At 36.0% G+C, this 24,413-nt stretch overlaps 1 protein-coding gene across 6 annotated transcripts in view; it reads right to left on the reverse strand.

The window, feature by feature from the left end:
- The window catches only part of NAV3 (neuron navigator 3), a 275,913-nt gene that overhangs the window by 157,303 nt on the left and 94,197 nt on the right, over window positions 1-24,413 (reverse strand). For all 6 annotated transcript variants that reach the window (XM_030002936.2, XM_030002937.2, XM_030002935.2 and 3 more), the window contains exons 4-5: window positions 7,702-7,774; window positions 4,018-4,195 (exon numbers count right to left, since the gene is read on the reverse strand). In XM_030002936.2, the coding sequence (XP_029858796.1) occupies window positions 4,018-4,195; window positions 7,702-7,774 (251 nt within the window). The remainder of the gene's footprint in view (window positions 1-4,017; window positions 4,196-7,701; window positions 7,775-24,413) is intronic.

The raw sequence follows: 24,413 nt of genomic DNA on the forward strand, positions 1-24,413 counted from the left end.
CCTTTTCATACTTCTTTAATAAAGCACACACAACGGCTTTTTACCTCCCAGGATATCAAGTGGAAATTAAGCAATATGCTTACTATAACTTAGCTGGAAGCAACAAAGATAACTTCCCGATGGAATAATCTAACCTAAAGTAACTGCGATTATTAAGACATAGTTTCAAAGACTTAAATTACAACATGAAATGTGATTTCTTGCTGAACATTTTAAAAAGGTACAAAGTCTATAAAAAGTATCCATCTTTTTCAGTGTGTATGTTTTGATTTTGCTCACATGTCTGCACACATACAAACATGTACATATCAAATGCACTTAAATGTATACAGTGCCTTAAAAAGACAGCTTTATTTCTCAGGTGTCTAACACAGTAGAAATATGCGAGTCTTCAAGTAAAATAAAATACCCATAGGTATAAGAAGATAATTTTCAAAATACCCTTGAAAATTTACTCAAATTAGGTTTGAAGAGTTTTGCCATTACTGAATAAAGATGAATGTGTCATTCAGGTGTTTGCTACTGTATTCATTACCTGGCTTCTGTCATAATAAGAAGATAATTTTTCTTGTTCCTCTCAAAACCTGAAAGAACTATTTCCAGGTAATAAAGGACCACAGACCAATTTAATGAAAAATAATCTCTCTTACATGCATTTGCAAAATAATTTTTCCAACATATACACCATGAGTAATTTACTGCCTTAAGGTTTCTACATGCCAGCCTTTTTCATAGTATAAATTGTTAGAACACAGAAAGTATTAAGAATTTTTAAAAGCATATTCAGAACTGCAACAGGCTAATAGAGGCATAGCTGCACAATGAATGTGTAATAATAAATTGCCTTAAAGATTAACATCCACTATGAAAGGATAAAATAGCTCATTTTATCACCACTACTTCAGAAAAAAGGTAAAATTACTCTGTAATTGATACTAATTAGGTTATCTATTGAGTTAATAATTTCACGTGGAAAAAGTGAAGAATTTGACATTATTACACACCTTAGATTTTGTCACTTTTCAATACTCTTCGTTCAATGAAAGAGGAAGGTTTCAGTATCTGTATGAAACTACTTTTTACCAAAAATACCTAAAGGTCTCAGGTGTCCCATGGAGCAGCCATATGAGTTCCTTAGGACCTTCTAAAGCATGAACTCCTGCCCTGTAAATCAGTTAGGCATGTTGGTTCCTTCTGTAATTAATGCTGAGTCACAGTTGCTGTGAAAGCAGTCATAGCATAGAAATCAGTCTGGGGAGTCATGTAAGAAACCTGTCCCCATTTCAGACAACAGGCAAGAGGCAAGATGAGTCCCATCAAAGGAATCTTTTCTTTTTTAATTTCATATTTTGGCTTCTTTCTAAACAGAAGCTTTTATTTATTCATTAACAGCTTAAAACTAAAAAAGCATTTGGGAAATAATTTTGAATTATTTTTTCAAAATATTTGTTTTGTTGGGGAAAAAAAAGAATTAATTAAATTAAATTAAATGACTGCTATGAAAAGAAGGGTTGCTAAGTCCACCACAGAGAGTTCACATCAATGTATACTTGTATATGCCCATCTATTTGTGGAAAACGTCTTTTTAAAAGTAGACATTTTTCTTAGAAGGGGACATATTATTTTATGTTAATTTCCTAATATTACTTCAAAACAGTGACAAATGAAAAAGCCAATTAATATTAAAAAAAATCCGTGTTTCTGTTTGTTTCTAAGTCCTGGAGTTCCTTGTTTTCTAGCAGCTCAGAATACTAGATGTATTTGTAGCCAAAGATAGACACCTTTCATACAGAAGAAAGGTTTTAGAAGTAGGGACCGTTCTTTATCCTTAAAGGCTTTAGTGAAAAATATATGGATAGAGAAAATAATATTCTCTTAGGCAGTACAGAAGTTTATGGTGACAAACATTCAACTTCTGTATATGTGAAAGCAAACAGAAAAATTCTTGCTTTCAGTTTACAGATAGGAAGTAAGAAAGATGGTATCAATCTCTCTGTAATAACTTTTTACATAGAAACATTTTGCAGCTGAAACATAGCTATGAATAGAAATTTAATAAAAGAATGAAATTATTTTAAACTCCTGGCATTAAAGTAGAGGGTCTAAAGAACAGTGATGGAAACAGAAATTTTGTTAAACCAGCCTTAGTTGTCACTTTACGAAGGCATGAATGCTGGGGTTCTGGACATGGAACGATTGCCTTTCCTTGTAATGAAGTATATTTAAACATAGCAAAGTAGAAGAGGAGAAAAAGTCACTGAAGGACCATGAGATCTTGGGGAATTATAATGAAAAGAAAGCTTTATAAAAAATTCATCCCCTCTTTGCCTACCATTCCTGAGCAGACAAAGGACTAGTGTGCAATCGCTGTCTTCCAAATAGTAAACAACTTCTTCGCTCCAAGGTTTTTTGGACAAACAGAATGCCTTGCAATAGTGATGATGTATAAAGCAGCATGGTAACTAATTTTTTATTAAAAATTCACCATGGATAAAGTAGAAAAGCAGGAAATGTTTCAGTTCTTTTACTAAATTATAAACAAACCCCAATAACCAAAGGTTATTGGGCCACATGAAGCTGGCTAAGACCTTAGTTTCACTGATTAAAGCCTTGGACACTTGTAGACCTACATTCATAGGAAAACCAATTAATTCCTGAATAACAAGATGTTATTGCCTCTTATACAGTATTAAATATCCTTCAGAAAGCAGAAATTCAACTTCAGAAAACGTTAAAAGTGGTCAGATTCTTCTAGGATCACAGCATAATTCCCCAAATTACATGTTAATTGTAAACTTTACAGAGAAAGCATTCAAAGACATTAATTTTCAGTAGCAGAGAAAAAAAAATGCATTTCACATTGTAGTACCCAAGGCAAACACAAGTGTATCTTAATTTTTGTATCAAATGAGGTAACTAAAATGCTATCAGCAACATTTTCCTATAAACATATATTTACAACATTCCTAGTTTCAAGACAAAGATTTCCATTAGGCTGACATGTGAAAAGTTTTCTCAGCTGAAGAAGAAATATGTTTATTATAAACGTGAAAGTGTAATTTAGATATGAATGGACTGAAGAACTAAAATTTCATTATTGTAGTCTGATATTTTTAATCCATCCTAGGTTATTGATTTTCACACTCTAGACATACAATTGTTCAGTAAGTATGTAAAAAATTTTACACGAGCAAATAATAAATAAAAAAAGTACTAACCCCAATGGAGCAAGATACACGTGAATAGCTTTTTTTTAAACTTCCCCAATAAAGTATACATTGCTAATCTTCTTTCCATTTAAATAGATATTTGTGCTTAAAACAGACTCTTTTTTCATGGCCAGGAAGCAACTACCTTCTCAAAATACATTTTCAGCTCCAGTCTGAAAGCAAAGTAATTCAGCAATTAAGGATTCTGCTGAGTGCTTTGCTTTCCTAAAACTAAATCATAAACTGGCCACTTAAAAGAAACAACTGGATTAAGGCCATTTCTTCTCCCTTTCAAAAAAGATACAAATAGAATTAGGCACTCAAAACCAGAATGTGTGGGGATGAAAAGTGTTTATAACAAATGAAAGTATTAATTGTGCCTTTTCCCCACATATTTTGCTAATACTTTCAAATCGTTCATTTAGATGTGGAGCTGGGTATGTCAGGAAAACATGGAAATGACCAGTATGCTAACCTCATGTTGTGCTCACTCTCTCTTGCTGTGCAAAGGACAGCAGAATCAATAATCAAGTGAAAGAACGCCTTTAAATTAATTAAAAATTGAACAAAATTTAACCAGGAATGTTCTCTGCTCTCACTCTAGCTTTATTCCCAAGAAATGCAAGCTTAATACTAAACAAACACTTAAGATATTGTTTTCCTACATCCATTACAAAAATAGCTAAAAAAAGGAAAAAGCCAGTCTTTTAAGTCTTAAAGTGGCCTATTTTTTTTCCACAAAATTTGTTTTTTTTGAACAGAAAAATAAGAAGCTTTTACACCTGAGAAAATTAACTTTTTAACCTACCTCGACTGCATATCTTGGTGCGTTTTGGACTGGCTGATTTCAGCTGGAGGTGAAGGGACTTGCTGTTGTAGCTCCACCAAAGACTGGTAGTACTGTTGCTGATGATGTTGCTGCTGTTTGTACCGAGACAAACTGAAAAACAGCCCTAAAATGGCTTTCAAATTTCCATTCCTTATTTCTATTTAAAAAAAAAAGAAAAAGAAAAAGAAGTGAAAACATTGTGGTTTTAGACTTCAGTTTTGTAACCGTTCTATAGTAAAACATCTCTGTACATACCTATAGCTATACTTGTTTATGCCTTGTATCTCTTCATTTATCTCTAATGCCAGGGACATATTAGGTATCACTGATACTTTATTGTTTGTTATAATCTTTGCTTATTTATGTGTCACTGTTGCAATAAACACGTATCTCCATAATGTCCTCATGACGAGTCACATGTGTGTGGTCATAAAGAAAAGTACACCAAACCTTAAATAATATACATAATCTGAAATGAATACACCTGCCTCAATACAGTACAAATATTCTGAGTAAGCAGAGGGACATTCAAAAAAATCTGAATTCTTTCTGGCCTTAGGTACACATCCCTTCTACCTCTTCCTGCTTTTTGGGCAAATTCTGTGCACACTGGGAGTAAACAGTGACTTCTAGAAAAATCAGAAAGAGGAGATGGTGACAGTCTTGTGGATGAGCACATATCTATTCACAAGAGTTTGGAAGGAACATGAGAGGAGGAAATTAATGGAAAATACCTATTAAAAAAGGTGACTGTAAAGTTCATGACTACATCTTTGAACTTTCCAACTACATGATTTTCTAGATTTCTATTTTACACTGTTATTACTGATTAATGAAGACTTCAAAACTACAGCTTTCACAAGAGGCTAAAATAGATACCCATATGAAATTCTGGTGAGCCACAGTAACATTGTCATGTCTCCCATGCCTTTCTTAGTCTTTCCCCATCCTGAGATGAAGGTTTTAAAAGGTTAGTGTTATTCTTTGCTCATAAAGGATCTCTGTGCCAAAAAAGAAGCCTCAGGAGGCTTTAATGAAATTATCTGCAGCACTCAGGTCTGTTCATAGCATCGTTATTAATTTTCTTTGGCACTGAATTTCTTGTGAAAGGTTTTCATTAGGCCTATAGCCTTGTAACCTAACATGCAACACTGCAATATTTCTGCCTTCCCTGCAAATCTAAATACTGAGCTGTATGTCCTACACAGTCTTCCTTAGGTAATTTTTAAAGCAGGATTTATAAACAATGACTGTCATATTCACATCCTTTAAACCATACTAATTTTCTTTCAATAGGATTAAGTGAAATGTTAGTACCTCCACTAACAGGCCAGCAAACACTGGACCCCTTATGCTCTCAACCCATTCTTCAAAATCAAACACAATCCTGGACACTGGAATATACTTTGCAAAATGGAAATTTATTCTAACTATCTATACTTTCTCATCGTTCCTATGAAGATGCTGCAGGTTCTTTGATTCCCCACAAGACCACCAGAGATAACACAGAAGATCTTTCTCAGAATTAGAAAGCTTTTTAAGCAACAATGACCTTTGCAGTCACATTGGTTTCAGGGAAAATCATTATCAAGGAACACAGAAAGATTATGTTTAAAATTATCCTAAAAAAGCCCCCAACAAAACCACACAACTATCCATCTTTAAGCTGCTCTGATTCTAAAAGATTTTCTGATTTTTCTTTTGTTCTAGACCTCCTTGCTCAAGTGTCAAAATGAGGTGGGAAACTGGTTGTGAAATCTTCAATCCTTGTTAAGTTCATGGTTTACTGTTCCAGAAACTGCCTGGTCATTAATAGATGACCCAGTAGTAACAAGACATATTTACCAAGGCTTACTACAAGAAATAGACTTAAGGTTTCTGAACTTAATTGATTTTAAACATAACTGTGCTGACAAAACACTATGAAGGTAACTTGACAATTTATTGATTAAAAAAAGTCTGTTTTTCTCAATTTCTCAAGAGAAATTGTAATATTCAGGATTGTACATGCTAAAAATGGTATATTTAAGGGAAACACACTTTGGTGATATTTTGAACTAATATTATTACAAACATAATAGCAGATTCACAGCAGATTCATGACCAATTGCAAAACAGCAAAACTAGTTTTAATCTTCAAAACTCAAGGTCTGCCTTATTAAAATTCTGCTGTAAAGATCAATGAAAGTTTTAAAAAAATTCCTTGCTTTTAACACTATGTAGTATTATTGCTTTTAGTAGTATTTGAACTTAATGTTCCACAGCTGAAGCTTATATCCTATCAAAAATTATTTTCCAAAGCAAAACAAAGGTATGAATAAAGGAATGTATTACAGAATACACTCAGATTTTGATTTAACAAAGTACAGAAAAAAAGTGTCACACACTATGTCACGGTATTAAGCAAAGAAGAGTATTCTCATTAAATAAATTCATGCTATTCACACATTTGATTGTTATTTCACATGCAACTAAAATAGGCTGCACTAAAAACTTGAAGTTCTAAACACCTTTGAGATGAACGGTAACATATAAATGTTCAGTGTTCTCATGCATCAACATATCTACAGTCTATACAGAGGTTCTTTTAAATCAGTTAAGAAGCTTTCCGTAAGTAGACAGTCAAAATGAGTAGATAGTACATATTGTGGCCATATTATGCTTCTGCTAAGGTACAAGAAAGGTGGAAATGGTGAAAGATAACAATTCTGAGTTAATTTTAAAATAAAACAATGGTTAGCATTCAATTTTTTTCCTCTGGATATCTTCTAAAATGCAATTGAAATTACCATCTCTGGAAAAATATATATTTTTCCTTCTAGCTTTTAGTTGTGTTACAAGGAAAATAAAAATATAAAGTTGTGTCTTATTAATAGCTATTGTCTTCAGCTGCCATGCAAGTCAGAGGGATTTTGAGTGTGCACAGCACCTTGCAGAACTTCTTAATTAGTTACAGGACAAACACTTGTATACATTTTATTAATTTACAAGATAAAGTATTCATCTGACTTAATTTTACATTAATAAGGCAAATATTACATACTAATTAAGACAATTGGCATTTTAATGGTTTTGATTTAATATATTTATTAACTTAGTTGTAACTGTATTAGGCAGTTGCTTGGGGTGACTAATACAGCAGAAAGGACTACAATATAAGCAGCAAGACCGTTCACTCTTTCACTTAATATATGACATAAAAGGAATATAGTATTTTTCAGACTCATCCTGACAGCATTACTACTAATAATAAATTTGTTTAAACAAATAGTCTTCCCTGGATTTACTTAACTGAGCAAGATTCTCATATTCATTTTTGTTGTTTTGAATCCCATATATAAACAAGTTTAAAAGTATGCTTGGGAAACCCTGTACCTATCTAATATTGTGAAGAAAACATGAAAAGATTAATACTATTGAAAAAAATTATTATTTTAAAACATTGTCTCAGGCTTCATAAACATATTGAATTTCTTGGTTCAATTTCAAGGGAAAATTAAAAGGAAATCCAAACTTCTCTCTCATTTGCTATCACTAATCTATATTTGCATGCTATTCAAGACAGCTGGAGTTTGGTATTTGTGTGCAAATAATTTGTATTAAGAAAATTAGTTTTCAGAAAAAAAAATCCTTTTATTGGTTCTGACGATCTATTTCTCTTACCTTCTGCAGAAAGACCTTGGACATTTACGCCTCTGGCTGCTAGAAAGCTAAGGCAGACGTCAACATTCTCAATCTGCAATATGAACAGAAATAACAAGCAGCATAAGACTATCTGACAAAATGTAAAAATGCAGGGGGGTGGGGGGGGAGAAGAAACAGCTCAGGAATGAATACTTTACATTCATTGCATACTGCAGCTCTTTACCAAAGTTTAACAAGAATGATTACTGCTAATTGGGGAATTGATATAAAGCTTTCATTGTCCACTTTGGTGCTTAAAAACAATTCATAAATGCCCGATCCAGAATGGCATGCTGGCAAATTAGCAATCCACCTACTTAACATAAAACTGGATTTTATACGCTACAAACAAGCAGCAATGAAAGCATCCATAGAGGATTAGACACTGAGTATATGTCTGGAGTTGTGGGTGACTGAGTTAACTGAAAAATGTAAGCAAAACCTTCCAACAAATGTGTTAGCAAAGGTATTTCCTTGGGATGATGTAGAATACTGTGAAAATGATGTCACAGCAGTGTTTTTTTCTCTTTTTTTTCTTCAAATCTTATGCTAAATAATTCTAATTTATTTAATATCTATGCTTCTGCGAACAGCGCTTGCTTGGTGAAGGACACGGCACTGACTTCTGTCGGTGGTTTAGAAGAAATCTACAGTTACCACTGAGAGCTTTAGGTAAGAGAAGAACATGTAGCCTAAATATAGATCAGTAAAAGGATAAAACTTCTGCCTCTAAAATGAGTAATCACAGAACTAGTTAGACTCCTTTCCTGTGTCTATTTCTAATAGATTAGGGACCCAGAATGTTCCAAAATGTTCTCTTGAGTCACCATCTCCAGCTGGTTTCCCCAGTCCTCCCAGGATCTATGAAGCAAATACTCAGCTATAAATGTAAAATCTTTTAATTAACAACTTTGTCTATAAATGTGCTGCTATGAAAACAGAAGAATTATGTATAGAGAGGTATCCAATGTCAAGTGTGTTCAACAGACTTGATTTTAAAATAATCTTTTTAGGTTGATGGATTTTTTTCAAGGCAATTAGGACCCCAACAATAAAAGAAAATGTTTAATGATATATTTTAAATACCTATTTTCATTGGAGAACATTAAAAAAAAAGAGAGGAATATTCAACACCAAAAACATAAGCCTGCAGTAGATCAAGTCTATGCAGTTAATTTTATTTGAATGTTTACACATTTTACAATACCTCATATCAACAGTTTTCAACCATCAAAATATGAGGGGTAGATTAATTCTTTGAATAAAAGCTACTTGATCCTTGGCAGTATCTTTTCTAGCCTAGTAGGAGGGCCTTTTATTATTGTCATCTTTCTATGACTGTAATTCTGTCATTATTCTCAGAAAGTGATAGTAGCTAAAAGGAATATAAATATGCTTTTTACTACCGACCCTAGAAGTACATATTACGACCTCACATAGACTCTCTTGATCCACAGGTAGTACTTAGAAACTTATAAGCACCTGCAAAATTTTGAGAGAAGTTCTTTTTAAGCACATTAAATTCCAAAGCATTCGTAAAAACATCTTTAAAAAAGTCTTTTCGAACACTTGTTTTCAAGGACGTGCTACCATTTATAGGGAATGATAAATAGTCTCTCTCCTGAATCAATTAAAAAAAACCCACCCCAAACCCAAACTCTGCAGCTAACACTAACTAAAGGTACTCCAAAACTGGGGTTTACCATAAAGCTTTCATAAATCCGTTCGGCGGGTGGCACCAATTTGCACAGCTGCCAACGTGGAATAACCATCCTAAACCCAAAGGGGTTACTCCAACTCTGGCCCAGCACAGTAATTGCAGAAACTCAGGCGTTAACACTCTCATTTTCTTAAATGTTCATGTAGTTTTACACCAGGAGAAAAATCCCAAATAAACTAGGTCATTTTGTGAGGTGTAGAGTTGCGACACAGCTAAGTCAGCTGAAATCTGGCTGCAGCTAAAATAGGAAGATCTGCTTCTTCCTCACCTCCTCTTCCTCGCAGGCGCGGGGCCCTGCCGCTGCCGCCTCTGCTGGGCTTCCGCGCTTCTCTGAGCGCACCGGGAGCCGGCTCCGCGCAGAAAACTCGTCCAGCAAAAAAGCCAAACGTATTTTAGTCACTCCGGTTTCCCGTGCAGTCAGATGAGCACAGGAGTCAGCAGAAGGGAGGGCGCGTCCCAGCCTGAGTAAGGCACGGTTTGGGAGAGGAACAGGGAGGTGGGAAGGAGGGACAGGAGGATGGTGCCACTCCTGATGGCAGTGACAAGGCACTGGGCTGGCTCAGCCCTGACCTCCAACTACACCGCTGCATCGGTCGTGAAAATAATGCACACGATGAGAATATTCCTCCTCGACCTTTAAACGATGTCAACTACACAAGAAAACAATTTGAATGGAAATTTTCCTGTCCTGAAGAATTTAAAAGAAATGAAGATTTGCTTGGATATTAGCTGTGTAACTGAGCGTCTCTTTGAACTTTCAAATCAACCGTGATGCAGAATCAACTACTTCAAAGATGGGAAATTTTGCTCTACAACTAAGTACTGGAAGCCAAAGGAAAAAAAGAAAAGGGAAAAAAAAAAAAGAAAAATCAGACTGACGTCAGGAGTGTCCACCTCCAAATAGCTGAAACGATATTTCCTAGCAGACCTCATAGTGTAACCAAGATGTTTTTCCTACTGAGCATGTGCCCTCTGCGGTAGTTCAGGAGACCATAGCTATAAACAAAACCTAATTTATTAGGGAACATTTGAACGCTAATGTGCTGTGAAAACATCTCAATATCTATCTGCAATACTGAATATTTAGGAAATAGTAAGCCTAATACATAAACCTTAACATTCAGTTAAGGTGAAAAATATCCTATAGAAATGGCACCTGGTTACTACTTTACGTGTCTACTTCTAGAGCATGTGTCTTTGAAGTCACATCTCTCAAACTCTCAGACAAAACTAGTCATTACCATTAACACCAATGACTCAATATACTGCAGAACTACAAAGCAAATTCTGTTTGGCTTCACAGTTCACCAAGAGAACTGTAATAGAAGCCCTAGGTCCAAAGTCATCCCTCTTAGTGGTGGTGTATGAAGCAAGAGCAGTGGCCAACTTTCAGACAATAGACTGTGGTTGCACTGTTAGCCTTATAATAAAGTCTTGTTTTGACTTGTGAATTGAGCAAGTTTGGTGTGGCAACTCACAGCCACATAATACACAGAAAATGTCAGAAAATAACTCTTACAGTCAGTTTGCTGATAATAACTGCAGTTACTATACAACTCTCAGGAGCTGTTAGGAGATTCAATGAGACATGCCTTAATACATTCTTGGGTTATTTTCACTTTCTTTCCTCTCCAGTCTAGAAAACATTACCCTTAAAGTTGTCCTGTTTTGAAGCTTTCAGTGTGTCTCAAACATTGCTTTAATTACCTACTTCTTGCCTTGGCAAACCACAGTTATTCTTTGAACTCAAACCCTAGCAGCCCCAAACACTTTTTATTCAAACTTACTAACAGATGAGAGTCATTTTGCAATTACAAAAGTTCTAAGAGATTTCAAGCAGCTTCCACTCCTCAATACTGTTTCAATCAAGAGTGGTATGAATCCCTGAAGTCCATGTTTATTTAAGTAGTTAGTGGTGGGGTTATTATACGCTGGGGTAAACTCTGCTTAGAGCTGACACTGCATATGTAGAACTCTACCTGCTTATATATCAAGGGCTGAAGATTTTGCAGTGTAACACTTAACATAGATGCCAGACAAATTTTGTATCTCGCATATGCCCACAATTTTCTAGTTAATTTTGCTTGCAAAAAGTACCAGTTTATAACACAGCTTATGTTCATCGTTATTGCGAACAGTATCATCAGAATTACAAAGTGTTGTAGCAGAAAATATAGTTCATTACAGTACAGAATTCAGGATATACAGATCGACTCCAAATCTTATGTATCAAGACACAGAAAAGTGGCTCAAATTTACATATTTGCTCGTACAGGTAGAAGTCGCCAAGATCAGGCTGCTGCTGAACAGCTCTCCATCCCTGTCAATCCCCTAATTTTTTTGTTCCCAAGCACCTATTTTATGTTAAAGTTTTAAAAGACCGGAAGAAGTGCAGTTTGTTGAACAGCAGATCTGCCACATTAAAAATCTTAAAACCTATAAATGGGATAAAGCATTAATGATATAATAAACCTTCATTGCCATGTAGATATTTGTCCACTTAGCTATTCGATTAGCCATGTTGAAAGTCAATCAATACTACACTAGATTGCCTTTCAGAGGTAACAAAAAACTCTCTCTGATAATATAATCACTTCCTTATCAAAACTCAGGAATAATTTGTCCAATTCTGAAACATAGCTCCAGCACCGTGGGTACAGATGAACTCAGTTAAGAGGATGATAATTTAGGAATTAAGATTTGTGGGCATCATCAGGTAGATAACACCATTTGATGCTTTTTAAATTAAGCCTACCGAATTATGCTTACAATATATTAAGCTTCATTCATAAAGCAAATCTTTTTAATATTGTTCATACAGACAGCATTATGAAAAAAGCACCCAAAATACTTATACCGTAAATATTAGTGAGCCCCAAGCTATTTCTACACTCACATTTTAAGGGGTTATAGTCCAAATGATGGTGTACAACTAAGCAGCAATGTCACGACTCTGATACTGTGAATACATTACATGGCATACAAAGAACATACATTGCAAATCTGCTGTAACATATTGCATTGCGTAGTCGTGGGTAATCTGCTTTTGACTGGAAGCTATTTGAAATTTTACTGACAGAAATAAATCACTAAACCAGACTGTGGGGCTTGCATGTAGATAAACCTTAGCACTTAATACCCAGCAGTTAGCAGACTTACAGGAAGAGCTCATTTGTGGGATTGTACTCACCAGTGACTCAACATATAGAATATGTCTATTTATTATAATTATTTTTGCTGTTACCAAGATTAGCTTTCATCTCTTTTGTCTGGCAGACACCACTTTCTTCACTTCCAAACATAAATTTAATTGTGGGATGCTCAGAAGACAAGTAATGATGACTAATACAGCATTATGTTTTTCTGTATCTATAAGAAGCTCTGAAAAATATCTTGGTTTGACTAGCTCTCTCTTTTTAAGTTTATGACAATATAATTTACAAGAACATATAGACGCATACACAAGTTAGTTATTTGCCTACTTCGAGCTGGATTTCTCCTGCTGAAGAATGGGACACCTTTATAAATACAACACCTTATTATTACAGTGTTTCTACACATATATGCTCCTAAAATTATCTTAATTATTTTGGCAGCAAAAGTAAAACTGTAATTTCTGTTAGCACTTCATTCAGCGCTATCTTCAATAGCTCTCTGTGTGTTTTGACATTCTGATTCATGACCCAAAGCCCCAGATAAAATTTGGCAAAGGATTTGCTCTGTAGAAGTTTTCTAATGTTGCTGATGGCTGATTAGGGACACTCGTGGAATTAGTCTGCCACACAAACCCAGAGAGTTGCATATATACTCACCTTCCAGAGCACAGAAACTCCATAAAACTCTTCAGTATTCATGTTTGAGGATTTTTTTAATACCAATATTAAATAGTATTCCTTTGAGATTAGTATTATGGCGTGAGATAGTCTGTGTCACAGTAACTGTATTTCAAACACACTTTACCAGCAAGATTTCTTCCTAAATTTCCCCAGAATATTAACCTGAGTTGAGACCTATATTTGACTCTTTCTTTCCCATGGATATTCATCACTAAGAAAATTTGCAGAGGTCAATGGATTTAAATGAGTGCAGGATTAGAAAATAATTTATTGTTATTACACAGCTCATTCTCATTCAAGTTCTGCAGCACTAATCGAATCAAAATCAAATAAAAATACAATTCAGGCCTTACACGTAGCATCCTGGACTCTAAATATCCACAATACACACGCTGCATAAAACGATTAAGATGAAAAATGGAAGATCAGATACTATTTGTCTGTCTGACTTTCACATGAACCGAGTATGGAAGGAGACGCACTAACTTATGAGTTCTGGCTGCTTTCTCAGTAGTAGGTGAAGTGCCAATGATCTGGTCTTAATTGCAGGCTCTAAAAAGAACAGAGATTCAGCAAGCAACTGAGATGCCTTCATGTGTGGATAAAAGCATTTTTGGTGCACGTGTTGGAGCTGGTGAGAGAATGAAACTGTCCATGGTAGCCTTGGTTATATAGAATGCTCTGGAAGAAACTGGAAAATATTTCAAGGTGGGCATGGCCTAAACTCTGACCTTCCCTCGCCTAATAGAGAACAGTGGGAGAATCGGTCATGTACGCTCTCACAGATACCTGTTTAACCCCTCTCCACCACCCCCTCCGCACAAAAGGTCTGCTGTGGCGGCAAATGTATAGTCTTGCACAACCTGCTACACCTAAAGCTGCTCTCAGAGGTAGAGAAGAACAAGTTTATTTCACTTTCTGTTCTTAATTGACTCATCCATTGCACACATTGTGACTTGTTGACAACTCACTTGTGGTGTGGGAAACACCCAGATTTTTAGTGTGCCTTGTAACTTTGTTCCTTCCGGGTTTTCTTCCCAGCTGGTTTCACTAGTTTGTATTCCTGTTTCGCCTCTCCTTAAAGCAAAGGGCTAGAAAGCAACGAGATATAAAGAGAAAATGCTTGCAGTTCTATACTGACTTAAGTTTTAATCCTCAGTTTTATCACTAAGATCCTTTAACAAAGCCAGACTTCCTAAACGAGGCAGGTGGACATTCAGCTTTTTTCACTATGTAAAAAATAGGCACAGGTCCAATACTTCCTTCACCAAAAACTAAAAATCAAACAACTCAAGGACTTTCTCCATTTCAAACAAGTGATAACTGAATACACTGCCTGCTGTTCTATTTACCAGCATGCTTTCCCTGTACGTATCCACATGTACTAACGTACTATGCTTTTGTCAGGCTGAGTACTGGGCCCAGCTGTGATCGCTGGCTTACACCAAGGAGGTTCAACTGAATCAAAAGCATCTTTCTAGATTAAAACTGGTATACTAAAATGGATTACCCAGCCCAATGTCTTTATCCCTCTGCCTACCCATTCTTCAAATGTCACATTTTCAACACTGTTTGGGAGTCTAGGTGATTCTTAAACGATCATTGAAACAATATCCAGTAATGGGAATCCCCTGTTGTTCACGTGAAAACAGATGTTCGACACACTTGAAATTCTGCTTACCTCTTTAGAAAAATTTGCAAAGGGTAATACAATTAAAATATAAAAAATTCCTAATGCCTTTATAATTGTAAATATTTTGTGGGACAAAATGTATCTAATCCATACAAAGTAAGCAATTATTATTTACTTATTATAACATATGGTAAGATTTATTTTAATTATTTATAAAAGTACCAATCAATAACCTCAATCATCATAAGAAACACCTATGCCATGTGCTCCATTCAATTTGACATTGTTGTTGATTTACCTGTTTTCTGTGAAAAGCTGTCACAAAATTTTATTTACAAAATTGTTGTAGTATTTCCACCACACTGTATTGCTGTATGTTATCCACAATAGCTGATTCCTAGGTATTCCAAAAGGGAGGATCCTGCTGCAGAAAACATTTTTTCTCAAATTTATCTCTACTATAGCTAGAACAAAAGAGTAGGGTTAAAGACTTGTCAGGCAAGGGAACAATGTGAAATAAATTCCTGTGGGCTCATTTTACAAGCATTATAGTTGAACTCTAACAAGCAGACTGGTTTCTTTTTATATTGCACAGGTTAAACTAGTTTAACACATATGAAAGCAAGCCATCTGCTTTCTTGTCTCTTGCATATTTAAAGTTGGGTATGCTTATTAACATGTGTATGTGTTCATACTAAATTAATACTAAAAGATTTTTATTATTGAGCAAGACTGTCTGAAAGCCTTAGATTTCCATCAAGATTCCTTGTGAAGGAACTGTACATAGTATTATTATGTAATAAAAAATATTTTTTACTACTACTTAATAAGGACACTTTGAAGAACAGAAAATACACCCAAATTCTTCCAAATCCTGAAGTAAATGCAATGGGAAGAGATGTGGCCCAGAGTAATGCAAAGCTTATTGTGACCTGACTGAGGAACTCTTTAGTTTCAAATTTGCAGTCTCTGTGCGAGATGCTGGCATGACAGGCTGCATGCTGCACCGTTCCCTTGACCAAAGACTACTGAAACTGGGCGAAATTTGCCATGAATTCTCAGTTCATCTTATAGAAATAGGGGAAATTTGAAGAAAGGGAAAATCGGGAGATAAACAAGCTCTCCAGTAAAACTTGCAAAAGTACAAAGAAAAGCAAGAGACTTAAAAATCACATTATTTATGTTCTGATAATTTATTTCCCACAAGCTCCTAACATGACAGCTTACTGCAATAATTTTTTGTAACTATACTGAAAGGCAATGTCAAGTTTCCATGGGTGGTGTAAATTTGAAAACCCACCCAGACAAAACAGGTGTTAGCAGTCCTGCTGGGAGATATTAAGTGTGTTCTGCTGACTTGCTGTTGCACGTGGCCTGTTACCTCACCCAGATGCAAGGTACATTCCATTTTTCTGTGGAAATTATAATGCATTTCAGGGTGTTAATCAGAGTACACTGACACGCACACACATTCAGCTTGACTTTTTCCTAACAAACTCCTCATTACTTGCAATAGAATAATTTAAGAAGCATTTAATAAAAATAACTATCAGTGAACCATGTAACACCAGTCCAAAAAACTGTTCCAAACTAAGCATTGACTTTGCAATAAGAGACCATATATGCAAATTAAAAACTGATTTACTGGAGGCATTTGGGGAGAATTTTACCTTAGAGGATAATAACTACTGGTATGTAGAAGGCCTCCCAGGCAAAAATTTTCAGGAAATGATGCTGGAGTTATTTAATTATTAGTTATTTTTTGAGGAAAGGATGATGGTGTTATTTAAAACCGAAATACCTTCCACTTCCTTTTCCAACAGATATTAAGGAACATGCACATCAAATTCTTCCAACACGCACTCCAAACACGAAATATGACCAGTAAACCCAGAAATGTGAAAACAAATTAACTTCTCAAATACTTGGAGAATTCAACAGACATATGTACTGACCTGCTGATAAAAGAATGTATGAGGTCACTGTTGAGGTCAGAGTATGAGCTGGGGTGTGTATTGTTTTTAAGAAAATGCTACAGTGGGAAAAGGATCCCTTTTGGCATGTATTATTGTCAGTGAAAGCGACAATTAGCGTTGCAGCTTTTGCACCTAGCCCCTGACTTTGTGCTTGGAAAGCTTGGAGTGAATGTGAGATAATCTCTGTAATGTCAAATATAATTTGTTTGGTGTTTTTCCTGTTTGTACACTTCAACAAGTTAATGAACAATTCAGTTATTCTAAATAAATCATAATATTCTAAATAAATCATATCCTGATCATAATTTATGGATGGCCAAACAGATCATCATAAACATGTGCCGGTCATTTTCATATAAAACCCCCCAAAAACTCTAGCCACAAATACCCCGAAGAACGCAGAAGAGAGCAATGCAAAATTTTACTCTGTTCTTCTATATAATGGAGTGATCTTTCTTGTCTTGTCTTCCTTTCTCACCCGCTCTTCCTTCTGTGGCTTGTCTGCATTTGCTCTAGCCAGTTTTGTACAGTAGTCTCTACAGCAGACATTGTAAAGCACAAAATACAACGATGGTAATTTCTGAAGTGCTTTTGTGCTGCTATAATAGAAATTGTGAGAAGTAAGTGCTGGATTTTTGATTGGAATATAGTGCTGGATTTGGTCCTGAATAGACTCCTGGATTTGGATTCAGAAAACCATCAAAGTATTTCAACATCTTGCATGAATTTCTTAGAAAGCTAAAATATGACTCTGCAGCAGCATGGATCAAAAGAAAAGACTAGGCAAAAGTTCTCTTCCAGAGTCTCAGAGTAACTCCCTACTTCAGGGCTCTCATCTCCTCAGGCCTGTGGCCGCCGCCACCGTGAAAGAGCCCTACACATGCACTAAGAACTCAAAATTGAAGATAAATACTACCCTGGGAGGACGTTTTTTAAGGCAATGATAAAAAGAACTCTGTTTAAACACGGTGGTTTTTAAAGCAATGCATCACTTCAGTGAGTCTGTCTACAATCTTTTATTTAGTTATGCAACACTTCGGAGTCAGCAAGGTACCAACATCTAAATATTTATGGAACTTGGCAACTTCGAAAATTGGAGGGCAATGTCAAACGCACGCTTCTTTAAAACAGAAGAGTTTCTCTCCATTGGGTCAAAAGAGAGTCTACAACAGAGTGTTTATTTACTAGATTTAATTAAACCTTTGAAAGCATTCCAGTTCTCTCCTTCACCACTATTTAGTACATAGCAACTGCATTTAGCTCATCAAAAATAGCAGCTTTTAGAAATAAGGGCAATTACAACCAGTGACAGGATAAATCTTTTAAAAGATAAGTAAACAGGTAAACCATGGGGCATTTCACTTCATCTCTTGAACTTTGCAAATGGAATCCATATCCAGATGCAATTTATGCTTTCTGAACCCTCCCTCTTGACGACACCAGAAGTCATAATGCTACAGCTTGAGCAGGAGAGACACTGACAATTTGCTCCTATCCTTCTGGCCTTTTGATTTTATAAACATTCTGATGGGTTTTTTTAATTAGATATATTTTGCATATTACCCTGAAAAATATTTATAGAACATTGAGCTCATCAAAAGAAAAGTGATAAAATACTTGTCATTAGCAACTTCTAAAAGGACAGCTCAGAGATTTCTGTAGGTTTAAAATTATGTGGCTGGTCCCCCAGCTGGAACTTTGAGTCCTTGGGAAGATATATGCAGGAGAGAACATAAGTCACTGGTTTTCCTTTATGTTTACTTTTCATATTACTGACTCAAATTGATCTAAGCCCTAAAGAAAAAGACTCAAAAGAAACAAAATCAATGATGGACTGATGTCACAGGTTATTAAAAATATTCAAATTAAACCAGACGTCTTTAAAAGCCATAGGCATAATACGAAAGACTCAGATTCAGGCTTTCACTTCTTCTAGTGTACCTGAGCATTGTATTTTATACCATGTTCAGCATAATATACGAAGAAATATTAGGTCATGCTGTATGTTTTCATACCATGCTTATAAACAGCCTTCACAGTTACATATCTCTTTGCTATGTGCTCATAACCATGGGAAGAATTTTTCACATTTTCACAGGATCTTGTGTCTAGATTCTCAGGCAAGGAAAATAAAAGCACCTGGAACCACAGAAGGCAATGGGATATCTTTCTCTTAAGGTCAATAAGGGCCAGGATTTTTTTCTTGACTTCTTAGCCAAATGTTATAACAGAAACCTCAGAAGTGCTCGAACCTATACAATGAGGCCTTAAGAAGCACTTACTCCTTGTTGTCACTTCACTTCCAGTTGTAGCCAACGGAGTGTGAAGTGTAGGAGGAAGCAATGTTTTAAATAGTTATCCAAGTGTTTTCAAGTTCCAAAATACAGCCAGTATTACTTGAAAAATAAGCATTTACTGGGCTTTGGAGGGACACATATCTTCAAATACGTTAATTTATATGATATAACAATATAAATCTTTCAAAACTGTTTATGCTAAGAAATCCAAATAGAAGCCTTATATATACAAGAACTGCGAAGACACCCTTGCACATATGTTTACTGTGGAGTGTTGCTGCCCGTCTGCCCATGAACTAAGTGAGAGCTTTTACCAAAAAAAAAAAAAATTAAAGTTATTATTGGGAGGAATTACTGAGAAAATCCGTGAGTGACAGGCAAAACAGCCCACAAGACTGGGATGCTGGTTAGCTAGTTATGTATGCAGTTAGAATACACAAAACTGTAGCTATCTAACTTCATGAACTATTATTTATTTCACATGCAAATAGGTTTCAGCTCTCAAGTGTGGAAACCCTGGGACAAAGAAAATTCTTGTGGTATTTTTTCCCTAGAGGGAAATGTCATTGGTACGCTCCCATTGTAATTCCAAAGAAACTCTGAAGAATCAAGAGGTATGAATAATTCAAACAAGGTTCCAATTAGCTGACAATACAAGCCTAAACGAAGCATATTCTAATTATTATAGAATTAAAGACTGCCAAAAGCTACAAGCTAAAATACAAACATATTTCTATTTCAGGAAGACTGTTCAGATTCAACTTTTTGAACTTCACAGGTTTCATGCTGGTCAGGATGTCACCTGAAAGAATTGATAAGGACTGCATAGGTAAACAAATGCTTTAAGTTGATATAAACTCTTCAGAAAACAAAAATTGTTTGTGATTAGTTTGTGAGATTGAATACAATCAAGTCCTAACAAAAAAAAAGTATCTTGGACTGACTCTGAAACTGAACCCTGCCCAGACTAATACATATCCAGACACTGGGCCAACTTAAAATAAGTTCAACTTAAAATAAGTATAGCTCTGATTTATGTCATATGATCATCTGTTGATCATATGGTCAGCAGACTCCTCAGACTGGGAGTGTTTTAAATAATTCCTGCACATCAGAAAGCTGCCAAATAAATTTCTGTATTTATACGATTTATTTCTGCTGAAACAAAAATGGTTGTACTGTATTCTAAGGATTTGTGTATTAAGTTTCAGGTCACAGTGGATTTAAACAGACAAGTTACATAAAAAAAAAAAAAAAAGAAGATTGTGTTAATATTTTAATTAGCCTGACCAAGAGCCTTTCCTTGAGAAGGGATTAGTTAATGCTGTTGAAATAAGCAGCCTTTGTGATAACTTGCCTGTTCTACTGCTAGCTTAAGCCAATTTACTTTTCTGTACCTTAATAGTATTACCTATAATAGGGTCACTAGCTGTAACAGAGTTTATATTTAGAGTTAACATCAGTATTTAAGTCCAGTTCGATGTCCCCAAAATCTTTACTAACCCAGAGTTTCAGCTGCCCGATTGTACCTCATGCCATTCCAGATCGGTTGGATCTGTGGGCTCCTGACAAAAGGAGCAGGCTGGCAGAGAAGTAACTGCAGTCAATCACAAAAACATGCCTACTCTGCACCCGGTCCCATGCCTGTGTACGTGATTGTAGGAGGCAGAAGATTTTTTCTGAGAAAACCAGCATGCTTCATCTTGACATGTCATGGAATAAATGGTGATCACAACAGTAATGCATAAATGAATACTGAAAGAGCAGGCAAAGAAGTACCCTCTAATCCCCCTAATAAAATAGATTTAGAAAATGGGGAAAAAAGGAGAATGGAGCAAAAAATTTGCCAGGGCCACTTGTTCTTGCTAAGTCACCTCTCTCATTCTCAGGGAGGGACTATTTTCCTGAGGGATCACTGCTCTGATGCAGCAGTGCATGCTCGTTCACGTGTGCCAGCAACAGGGCATCGGGGAGAGGCTGTAGGTGGAAGGGATTTGCTACAGGGTTCAAAGAGGAGTTTATTCTTTGAGTATAATTACTGCCAAATAAAAGAGCAAGGTTAGATGGGTTAGTGTGCATAAAAGTCAAGGAACTCCAAAATGGTGAGTCTGTAAAAGCCACTGTAAAATCAAGCAGATTTGGCATTCTTTCCATGAAACAGGCTAGCACTTAGCTGCAGCAGATGTAGGCAACTTCTGTTCCAGCAAAGATCAAGGGCAGAGTGAGAAAATACATCTGGCCTGATCATAGTAGTTTCAGTATGCACCTACTTTCTGTTCTTTCTCTTCATTTGCTAACATTATAATTGTATTATATTCTGGAAGCAGTGCAATATAGCTGAAAAAACCTTTTTCTGGCATCAAAGTTTTGGTATTTTACTTTCCAGCTGGAGAGCAGGGGGAGGTTTTCAAGTCTTTTTTAATAAACTTAACAATTACAAATGTAGAAGGACAGGATGGGTTTTGTTACCATGTTGGTTTGTAATTAACACACTACATTGTTGGGACATTCTGTGTTACCTTATTATCCTCCTGTCTTGCAGCTTCTTTGCTATTAAGGCCAAGCTTTGAAATACTGGGCAGGTACAGCCACTAAAAGATGATTCAGTGAGAAGCACTGTCACCTAGGCATAACGTACCACACAATACCTCCAAAAGCTTGACAATTTGTTGGACGGTGTTTATTTTAATTTTAAGCACATGTAAGCACTTAAAATTACAAGAAATGTGTCTTCTTCCCTCCCTTCTGCAGCCGAATTCACGATGCAAACCCTGTTCCACCCTAACATTGCTGGTTACAATCCCTTTCCTTTTCCATTAATTACAACGGAAACCACAACTTGTTGCTTTCTGGCACCCTCTACTGCTTTACACCTTACACCACAGACAGTATTTTATGGACAGTTGCACAGTTCCTGTAGCTCCGCTAAAACATCTTCCCAGTAGATGGATTTCCCAGCCCAACCAGATAAAAGATGATGATATTCATATTTGGTGTGTGCCCTCATTTATTGTTTGCAGATGTTGATGCTTAAATGTCAAAATATGTCTAGTACCTCTTTTCTAAACTTAATCTGGACTCACCCTAAGGAACAGAGATAGTAGCTCTGGCAACTCTGTAGAAGAGTGGCTATCTCAGACTCTCACAGATGTCCAGAAAATACAACAGTTCATCAAAGTTCCCAGACTTTCGAAGCTCCCACAGACCTTCATTCACAAATGAGAGGCAGAGAGTGGCTTAAATGCCTTTCAAAGTGTGTGAAATCATTGGGCGTTCATCAGAACTACACAAGGTATTTCACATGGTTGTATGTCCATGTGTATGCGCTACACCTCGAAACACAGGCCCACATTGTTTCTTGAGAGCCTTGCATGTTATTGGAGCTGCAGAATTGACCGTTGCCAAGATAGGCAGTGGCAGATTATTTTAGGATGAAGGATGAGTGAGAGACCTTGGGACTCCGCTTCAATGTTAAGAAATATTCTTTTGTGAAAAGTCTAACTCTCTGAGGAAATTCACGGCTTCACAGACATAGAGCAATAACCTTTCCGAACAAACATACAGCACACAAAATTATAAGACAATCTAAGCAGAAGTATTGTAAAGGGAGTGATCAGAAAATCTTTAAATAGAAGTAAGACCTCAACTATAACCATAAGACAACTGGCATTTTGCCACAGTTGCAAAATAATCAGACATTTGATAAAAATCTAGAAAGCTGACAAAATCTCAAAATTACCAAAAAGCCATGTTTGGATATACTGTAAAACAAAACCACTTCAGAGGCATTGTTTATTTTCTTGTTCAGCTTAAATATGCATTTTTGCTGTTCAGCTAAACATCACGCACTTTCTTCTCTATTTTTAAATCCAGTAAACATTCTAGACATTCCTAGTATTTATAACATACTCTCCCTATAGAAGATGATAAAAATACACCATCATGAAGCACACACATTTACTGTAATCCTGCTGCTGCTATGCGGGAAAAAATGTATTAATGACTATAACCAACAGGTGCTTTCTAAAATACATGTCACAGTCAATTTGTGTGTATGTATTTTAACTGCACGTTTGCATGTTTGTGTTAAAACTTTTCAGTGCATTTCTATTAATGGAGGTTTCAAGGCCATTTATTCGTCACCTCTTTGTCTAAGCATCTGTATCACAAATATATATTTGACCAATTCCAAAACTTCAAGGAATGTTCACATGACATTTTCGAGGAAAAAAAAATCAAACAGAAAATTGAAGAGTGTAGAAAGCTAACTACAGATGGGGGAAAATGGGGAGACTGTCAACTGCATCTCTTCAAACAATAAATACTTCAAAGTGTATGTCACCCACTAGTCTTCAAACATACTTCAGTTTTTCATCTCTGCACATCCTCCCAATACAGTTTAACATGAGTTTCTGATCAAACGACATTCCTGACAAACACAGTTGAGAGATGGGGAGAAAAGATGGGTGAGATGGGCATGCCTCAGTGGTATGGAGGTACTGGCATATTCCAGATATAGATTAAAAGGAGGGGGGTTTCAAGGAATTGCTGGGGTGGTGGGGAAAGGTGTGAAGGAAAATTGCTGGGGGGGTGAGGTGGGGAAAGGTGTGAAGGAAAACAGTTGATTTTAAGGAGCAAAAAGATCTTTTTGTGTTCAGCAGTCTTGGTCTACAGAGGCAAAATGTGCATAACCCTAATCCCAGCCCTAACCAAGCAACCCTAACCAAGCAAACCCAACCCTAACCTAACGTCTCAATAGATTTCATGGAGACTGATATCATCACAGTATAAGTACTTCTTATGACATGATTATTTCATTAACATCTAGATGAGTTATTCTCATGTGATTCCACACATTAATAGGACAAGGAATTTGTAAGCCTAAACAAAAAGGCTAATAACTGCATACGATTTGTATTTAATGAATAATATACTTCTTCCAGCCTAGTAAAATAATACCCAAGATGTGTTCCTGTGGCATTTTCTTTTATGACTTCAGACAGTCAAATGCGAGTGACTCAGGGGAATATGCATCTCACTGCCTGATGTGAGTGAGTAACTCTGAGCTGTTCTGTGAAGAGGGATTGTCATGAATCCTGTGGTCCTTTTAATGTTCTCAGATCTTCTCTGGATGTAAAGAGAACTGCTTGTTTCAGTGCCGAATAAAGAGATCTAACAAAAAGCCAAGCCAGAATCAAATCATATCAAAAAAGTGATGATCTGGTTGCC

The sequence above is a fragment of the Aquila chrysaetos genome, chromosome 26 (genome assembly GCF_900496995.4).
Source record: "Aquila chrysaetos chrysaetos chromosome 26, bAquChr1.4, whole genome shotgun sequence".
Lineage (NCBI taxonomy): Eukaryota > Metazoa > Chordata > Aves > Accipitriformes > Accipitridae > Aquila > Aquila chrysaetos.